Source organism: Gekko japonicus, unplaced genomic scaffold, assembly GCF_001447785.1.
Source record: "Gekko japonicus isolate JY-2015 unplaced genomic scaffold, Gekko_japonicus_V1.1 scaffold8, whole genome shotgun sequence".
In the NCBI taxonomy this organism is placed as follows: Eukaryota; Metazoa; Chordata; class Lepidosauria; order Squamata; family Gekkonidae; genus Gekko; species Gekko japonicus.
The window spans coordinates 2,524,538-2,533,578 of record NW_015167057.1 but is presented as its reverse complement, the minus strand read 5'-3'; the positions used below and the strand labels follow the sequence as shown (position 1 = coordinate 2,533,578).

General features: G+C 44.4%; 1 protein-coding gene across 1 annotated transcript in view; it reads left to right on the top strand.

The window, feature by feature from the left end:
- The window catches only part of ARHGAP23 (Rho GTPase activating protein 23), a 154,735-nt gene that overhangs the window by 66,454 nt on the left and 79,240 nt on the right, over positions 1 to 9,041 (top strand). The window contains exons 4-5 of the mRNA XM_015412439.1: positions 6,622 to 6,714; positions 8,562 to 8,640. Coding sequence (XP_015267925.1) covers positions 6,622 to 6,714; positions 8,562 to 8,640 — 172 coding nt within the window. The remainder of the gene's footprint in view (positions 1 to 6,621; positions 6,715 to 8,561; positions 8,641 to 9,041) is intronic.

Genomic DNA, 9,041 nt, shown 5'->3' with positions numbered 1-9,041 from the left:
TGCACATTGGAGCCAAAAATCCTCAATATAAATACACATTGATGGGGTCTGAACTGGCAGAGACTGATCAAGAGAGAGATCTTGGAGTTGTAGTAGATAACTCACTGAAAATGTCGAGACAGTGTGTGACTGCAATAAAAAAGGTCAATGCTATGCTAGGGATTATTAGGAAGGGTATTGAAAACAGATCAGCCAATATCATATTGCCCCTATATAAATCAATGGTGCGACCTCATTTGGAATACTGTGTGCAGTTCTGGTCACCACACCTTAAAAAGGATATTATAGCTTTGGAAAAAGGGCAGAAAAGGGCAACTCGAATTATAAAAGAGTTGGAACACTTTCCCTATGAGGAAAGGTTAAAGCGCTTAGGGCTCTTTAGCTTGGAGAAATGACGACTGAGGGGTGACATGATCGAGGTTTATAAGATTATGCATGGGATAGAGCAGGTAGGGAAACAGGTACTTTTCTCCCTTTCTCACAATATAAGAACTTGTGGGCACTCCATGAAATTGCTGAGCGGTTGGGTTAGAACGGATAAAAGGAAGTACTTCTTCACCCAAAGAGTGATTAACACATGGAATTCACTGCCACAGGAAGTGGTGGTGGCAACAAGCATGGACGGCTTCAAAAGGGAATTAGATAAGCATATGGAGCAGAGGTCCATCAGTGGCTCTGGGGAATTCGGAATGTGATACCCCTCCAGCCTATCTTGAGGCTCTATGCTGCATGTGTATTTGATATTTTATGCCAATAAAGGTGTTGCATCACCTTGCACTTGCATTGGCGTCTCTTATGTTCTTATTTTCTTAGAATGAGGCCTGAGTCTTAGGACCATAGACTGAGTAACACAGACTGGCAACTCTGTGGCTTTCAACTGGGAACAAAATGTTTGTCTCATTTGAAACCTTTTTTAGCTCTGTATCTCCTTTTTCTCCAGGAAACATTTCTGTGTAGTTTGCAAGGAACTGTGGGATATCAAGTACACTAGAAGGGAGCCAGTTTGTTGTAGTGGTTAAGAGCAGCAGACTCTAATCTGAAGAACCAGGTGTGATTCCTCACTCCTTCACATGCAGTCAGCTGGGTGGCCTTGGGTCGGTCACCGTTCTCTCAGAACTCTTTCAGCCCCACCTGCCTCACAGGGTGTCTATTGTGGGGAGAGGAAGGGAAGGAAATTGTAGTAAGCTGCTCTGAGACTCCAAGTGAAGGGCGGGGTATAAATCCAACTCCTCTTCCTCCTCCTCCTCCTTTTCCCTCAGGATGTACACTACAGACTAACGTTTGAATGGTTGAGCAGAGGGGCACACACTTTAGCCCCGGAAAGGATTAGCTAATACTGATGAGCCATTGCTTATTTTGTGGGTTCATCTGAAACATTTTTATCCCGCTGCTTCAGAGACCTATTCGAGCCAGCTGAGAAAATTAAAACAAGATAAAAATCACATAAAACCATTTAACATTCACAACTATTTAAAACCCGGCTAATAAAAACCCAGAAGTATAAAACCCCGGAAACATATAAAACGTTTGGCTGCCTGAGTGATCCTTGTAACAGTCCTCAAGCTAGAAGCAGATTGTAAAAACAATTAAAAAGGTAACTCCCCCCCCCTTAAAAGCTTGGGTAAAAATAAATGTTCTGGCCTGGCACCTACAAGAGAGTAGCGTAGGTGCCTGGCTAGCAAGGGATTCTGAAGAGATTTCAGTGAAGGATTACTTTGTCGTGTGGTGTTTCCTGCTGTCTGAGTAACAGATAAGTATGATGGTACTATTACAGGAGTGAAGGTAGATTAAAAATGTTTTGTTTAGTATAGAGCTGTTTGTGTATGAGGCAGAAAAGCTCAATGGTACCTCTGCCTCCACGGACTGACCTGAGCAGCAATCCACTCTCCCAAAACTGGAGGGCATCCTGTGATGCTGATGGACAGTAGATTCAGGACAGACAAAGGGAAATACTTCTTTACACAGCGAGTGGCTAAAATGTGGGATTTGGAGCCAGAGGATGTAATGATGGCCACAGGCAAAGACAGCTTTAAAAGAGGATTCAGTAGATTCATGGAAGATAGGTCTATCGGTGGCTATCAAACCTCTGAATACCAGTATACCAGGAGAGAACATCAGGGGAAGGCGTCAGTCTCTATGCCCTGTGGTTGGCCCTCCAGAGGTTGGCAACTTTGTGAGACAGGAGGCTGGACTAGATGGACCACTGGTCTGATCCAGCAGGGCTCTTCTGATGTTCTTATGGAAATTCTGTGCAAGCCCCATTGGTCAAGATCCATCTACCACTCTCAGTGGTGACCCAAAATCTGTTCCCCAAAGCTTGTGTCATGGCAGGGCTGTCTCAGTTACTTGATGTTAACAGGTATGTGTGTGTGTGTGGGGGGGTTTCTCTGCACGGTAGAATCTGTGGCACCTTTTGTGGTACATCACAACAGCACCTCCCTCTCCACCGTATCCTTCCCTATTCAAACCCCAAATGTGAAGTGATTCTGAAGAAGGGGCTGACCAAGGTTGTGTTCAGACTGACAGTTTGGCCTGATAGAGGCACATTTTACAAACGGATTAAATGGGCACGATCACACAGCCACATCTGTCAGGTGTTCCCCGGGCATACTCACCCTATCAGAGGATGACTTGGAGCCGGGTTAAAAAGCCACCACCTCTGAAGTGGTGTTCTTGTTTCCCCGCGCATTCATGGCACATGGCCGGATGTCTGAAAACAGAGGAGCGGGTGCAGAACGGATTTGGCAGTGTGAACCTGCAGATCCGTTCTGCCGCTACGGAGGTAGTTTTTAAAAAGAATTGCCTATGTGCACATGCGTGCGCATGCGCACTATGCACACACATGGTTTTCGGATTTTTTTTTTGCAGTTCGCTCCATGGCTGAGGCGCCACAATAATGTGCATGCTTTACCACAGGATGTCTCCGTGGGTAACCCACAGCAGGGTGTGCTGTGTGGCTGATATATCCCACTATACTTTAACCCGGTTCAATTAGAGGCGGCACCATATCATGCCACAGTGTGATCACAGCCCAAGTTTGGCATGTCCCCCCTATTTTGTTTCTTGTTTCAAAGCCCCCCTTTATATCTTCCAGTTTCACCTCGACCCTTTCATTGGCAGCCGTGTCCTTTTTATTTCCTGATAACGGGCGACTGCACTCGACTTCACTGCAGTCCTTTCTTTTTCTTCCTAATATCATGCAACTATGGCTTCATCCTCCTCACCTTAATTCATTATGGCTTTCAATCTTATCTGGGCCTGTCTCTTGAGAGAGCGGGGATGGGAGCGATGGGTGCTGGAGTGTGAGGGTGTGTGTGTGTGTGGCTTCCCTGACTTCTCCCAAGGTAACTGGAAGGTGGCTGAGTGCAGAAACAGCTAAGCCGTGGTTAAACGATTCCACTCCCTGCTCCCTTCCCTGTTTGAAGGACAGGTCTGCGATCCTAGTGCCTCGAAGCTGGCTTTTGAGATGAATGGAACTGATGCCGTCAGAACGCATCACTGCCTTCTACCCTTGATAGAAAACTTTCAGCTTTTCTGGGAGACACAAGTCAGTCGATCTAAAGGGCCAGACGCTGGGGGTTGCATCCTAAGCCACTCTGAGGCTTTGAGCTGTAGGTAGCATGAGGCCTGCACCTTCTGGATGGTGCCTTGCCATGACCATTTTTTTCAGGGAAGTTTGGTCGAAGATAAATTTAGCTCACTGGAATGTTAACTTCACTGTAGTCACTCTCCCAAAGCAACTGGGACTTTTTAAAATGATGAAACAAAATACACTGTATAAATGACGCAAAGAAATTGCACCGACAATATATGAAAATATACATTCATCACATATGTATAACAGATAAGTGACGGAATAAATTACAAAAAATTACAAGAGCAAATTGCTGACACAATGTAGGTGAGTCAAATACAATGATAATACTAAGTACAAAATTTCACTCTTTGTTTCGATGATTCTTCTCTACACTTACTGGGTAAGTGCGCGGATTCTAATCTGGGAGAACCGGGTTTGATTCCCCACTCCTCCACTTGCACCTGGCTGGATGACCTCAGGCAAGCCGTAGTTCTGATAAGAGCTGTTCTTGAAAAAAGAGCAGTTTCTGTGAAGAGCTCTCAGGGTGTCTGTTGTGGGGAGGGGAAGGGAAAGGAGTTAAGCCGCTCTGAGACACCTTTGGGTAGTGAAGGGCGGGGTATAAATCCAATCTCTTCTTCTCTTGTCTCTTCTTCCTCTTTAGTAAGTTAAAAGTCAGGTCAAGCAGTTATTGTATAATACTAGAATTACAACCGAACCATAATAATAATAAGCAAAAATTGCCTGCATCAAGCGCTTATATAAGCAATCAAGAATGGGCTTAGATACAGAGATTGGTGAGCATTATGACCTTTGAATGAGGGCTATTATTGATATTTGGACCACATAAAATATCCCTTTCAAATGAAGATGTTATCAGAGCATTTTTCTCTTTTAGGTTATATTACTCGTACTCACAATTTCTGAAGGCTTTTCTATATAATAAGCGCTTGATGCAGGTAATTTTTGCTTCTTATTATTTTGGTTCGATTGTAATTCTAGTGTTATATAATAATTGCTTGACCTGACTTTTAGCTTACTGAAGAAGAATCATCGAAACAAAGAGTGAAATCCGGAGTCTTCGTCCTTCGTCTTGTGTCTTCTATACACTTTGTGTACTTAGTATTATCATTGTATTTGACTCACCTACATTGTGTCAGCAATTTGCTCTTGTAATTTTTTGAAATTTATTCCGTCACTTATCTGTTATACATATGTGATTACTGTATATTTTCATATATTGTCAGTGCAATTTCTTTGCGTCATTTATACAGTGTATTTTGTTTCACTTTTTTAATGATTCCATTCCCACAGTCCATTATTACTACACCACTGAAGAATATAAAAGTACATGCAAGAGGTATCTAGTGCAGCGATTCTTTTAATGCACTGTCTCCCACCGAGTGCATAACCTTATTGTGAGAGGGGAGAGGCTGTGGTTCAGAGTTGGAGCCTCTGCTTGCTATGCAGGAGGTGCCAGGTTCAATTCCGGCCATCTCCAGTTAAGGGATTTGGCAGTAGGTGATGTGAAAGACCTCTGCTTAAGGCCTTGGAGAGTCACTGCCAGTCTGAGTAGATGATACTGACTCTGATGGACCCAGGGTCTGATAAGGCAGCCTCATGTGTGTTCAATACCTCCCTCCTAAGCCACAAATCAAAGCAATGGGGTATTCCCAGTTGTCATGTATGCCTGCGAGAGTTGGACTATAAGGAAGGCCGAGCGCCGAAGAATAGATTCTTTTGAACTATGGTGCTGGAGAAGACTCTTGAGAGTCCCTTGGACTGCAAGAAGATCAAATCAGTCAATCCTAAATGAAATCAACCCTGACTGTTCCCTGGAAGGCCAGATAATGAAACTGAAGCTCAAATCCTTTGGCCACCAAATGAGAAGGGAGCACTCACTGGAGAAGACCCTGATGGTGGGAAAGATTGAAGGTCAAAGAAGATGGGGACAGCAAAGGATGAGATGGTTAGACAGTGTCATAGATACAACGAACATGAAATTGAGCAAACTACAGAGGACGGCGGAAGACAGGAAGGCCTGGCGTGATCTGGTCCATGGGGTCGCAAAGAGTCGGACTCGACTGTGCGACTGAACAACAACAAAGCCACAAATCAAAAATCAGGACATAAAAAGAGAAGGTAATTTCATTTACATACATGTATTTCGGATACATAGGTACAATACACAGATCTCAGGCATACATGACCACCCGTGAATCTGCTTTACACTGAATCAGACCCTTGGTCATCAGAGCCCGTATTGTCTACTCAGGCTGGCAGCAGCTTGGCAGGGTCTCAGGCAGAGGTCTTCCACATTACCTCCCAACCTGGTCCTGTTAGCTGGAGAGGCCGGGGATTGAACCCGTGGCCTTCTGCATGCCGGACATATGATCTACTGCTGCACCATGGCCCTTCCCCATGCTGTTCAACAAGACCTTTAAGCCCAATGGCTGTCAGCCAACTCTTTTAATGTTTGGTTGGATTCTTATTTGCTGTGCTCAACTTTTTCACCCCCCCGCAAAGAAGCCAGGGGGAGAAAACTAGGATCTGCAAATGTTATCTTCAGGGCCAGGTGACCAGAATAAAACAACTATATTCTCCTGGCTGTCAGAAGCCAGTGCAAGTGAGCGGAAGTGGCTTCCTAAAATCCTAGATGCCCCTACATAGACATACCTACATGCCTCCAAGTTGCAACCAACTTATGGTGACCCTGGCAAAGGGCTTTCAAGGCAAGTGAGAAGCAGAGGTGGTTTGCTATTGCCTTCCTCTGCAGAGCCTTCCTTAGTCATCTCTCATCCAGCTACTTAGTTTCCAAAATCTGATTAGAGTATGAAGTACCAGGCTACCTTCCCTCCCTTCTGAATGCCCCTGCTACCTCCCAAGTGTTTTAGAACATAAGAGCGTAAGAAGAGCCATGCTGGAGTGTTCCCCCAGGATTTGTACATTGCCCTCTGGGGATCTGTATCACCTTGGTTAAGAATCACTGTCCTAGTACCGTCTCCCTTTCTATCTAACTCCATCTCTCTCTTGCCACCGTCATACAGCCCCCCCACGAGGCCGCCTGGAACCGATGGACACCATCTTTGTGAAAAGTGTGAAGGAGGATGGGCCAGCTCACCGCGCTGGTCTCCGGACAGGTGAAAGAAACCTTCTGTTTTCTCATACCTACCCAGGTGGTCCTCTTACGGTACCCGTTAAGGCCACATAGAGAGCCAATCTCCACGAATGCTCCACAACTCTGAAGGTCCTACCTATGGTTGACCTCTGATCAGTGTTTGGCTGATCTGACTGTTTTTCTTGTATCTGAGTGTTTACATTTGGTACAAAAAAAATCATTGTTGGGAACAGTGTGTGTTTGATATCCCTGGTGTGCTATTAGTATGTAGTTTGGCGTAGTGGTTAAGAGCGGCGGACTCTAATCTGGACCACAGGGTTTAATTCCCCACTCCTCCACATAAGCCAGCTGGGTGACCTTGAGTCAGTCACAGTTCTCTCAGAGCTGTTCTCTCAAGAGCAGTTTCTGTCAGAGCTCTCTCAGCCCAACCTACCTCAGAGGGTGTCTGTTGTGGGGAGAGGAAGGGAAGGAGATTGTAAGCCACTCTGAGACTCCGAGTGAAGGGTGGGGTATAAATCCAATCTTGTCCCCCTCCTCCTCCCTTTTTTCATTTTCCCTTGGTGTGGTCAGAAACTTGGACTGGCCTGTGGGGCTCCCCCCCCCTTCCATTGACCTCTAAGTTCATCTTTTGCTCCTCTGTCCATACCATAACTCCCTGCTGTTAAGACTTGCCGTAGCCCTGAGCCAGCGGCCGATGAAAGAAAGGAGATTACCCTAAATTTGTCATATTATGAATAGATTTGTGAAGATTTGCAACATCTCTACTCAGGTGAAACATGCAGAATTTCCAGAAATTTTGGAGCCGTGAACAAAAAGCTCCCCCTCCCCCCTTTTTCTGGGGGGGGAAAAGAATTTGGGGGAAATCGAAATATATGGGGTGCTTATTTTCCTATCAAATCTAAACCCGTTTAGCTGCTTTGATAACTTAGGATATAAAATCATATTCATTGGGATATTCATAGATTTAAAAGTGTATAGACCTTCTTAGTTTTCTACAAGCAAAATACCAAATGGATCCCAATACTAAAGTGAGATAGAGTTGCAAACCGCTGTGCCTTATCCTCTTTTACCACATTTCACGCATTCCAAAAGGAAAAAAAAATCCATTGGGAACAGTGAATGCTGTACATTATGTAAAACCTTGTATTGTAAAGCACTGTCAATCATTCTGGGGGGGAGGGAATTAATATTCTAATGGATAAAAGGCCTCGGGGGAGAAAACAGGGGGAAAAAAACCCTTGAATTTTGCTGGGCCTTCGCATCTCTGTGCCTGAGCCAGCTATTAGTGGGGCCAGGTTCAATCAATAATGAGAACTATTGCTGGTGATCCATCGTTTGAAAGGCAGAAGTACGCAGAGTAGTTTTGAAAATCTAAAATGTAAACAAACTCAAGGAATGTGTCAAAGATTCTGAGTATTCCATGCAAACAAAAATCTATATTGGGTACAGAATTCAGCATCTTGAGAATGTCGTCTTTCAGGGGTTAGGGCTTTGCAATGTCCCCCAAAATTTGTGTAAAAAAGCACAGTTATTTAAATTTGCAATTTTTTCCAGAAGCTATACAGGTTGCAGAATTCAAGGTTTCTTGGTGCAGAATTCTGAGGTTTGTCACTGATACAATGAATGAAAATGGGTCTACTGAATTTTAGATTTTCTCTCATTAAAAACAACGCTACTTTCCCTGTGCCTTCAGTATAGGGTGGGCCATTTATTGGTTGGTTAGTTTAAAAAAATTCCAAGGCTGCCTTTCTTCCCAAAAGAATTAAGATCCAAGACATGACTACTGTTTCCCATAAAGAAACAGGAAATAAGCCCCAAATGGCTGTGTCTCCCAATCATTGGACGGGATATTGTTTTCTTCTTCTGCAGGGGATCGTCTTGTGAAAGTGAATGGTGAAAGCATCATTGGGAAAACTTACTCGCAGGTCATTGGCCTCATACAAAACTGGTGAGTTCTCATTCTGCCATCTTGTTTCTGTGGTCCTTTCAAGGGTGCCAAGTTTAGGGCAGGGCACTTCGTCTACGCTAGAAAGTCAGATGCCCGAGAAGAACCAACTTCACATGAGAAACAGACAATTTTGCCTTCAGATCACAGTCCTTAACAAATTTTAAGTTTTTCTTTGTTACATCTGCAGACAAAAAACACACACACTTAAATTTTACTTGCTGGAAGAGTTCTGTGTGACAGCTGCTGAGGACTGAATAGGCCCTAGACAAAACCAAGTGCCTTCAAAATGGGGGTGTGTGAAATGGATGGGTGGTGTTCTTAGTGTTGCTCTTGGCTCTGAGCTGCTTGTCTTTACTCAAAAACACCTCCTGGCAGCATTTGGACAGAGCTTTTGCTTTCAG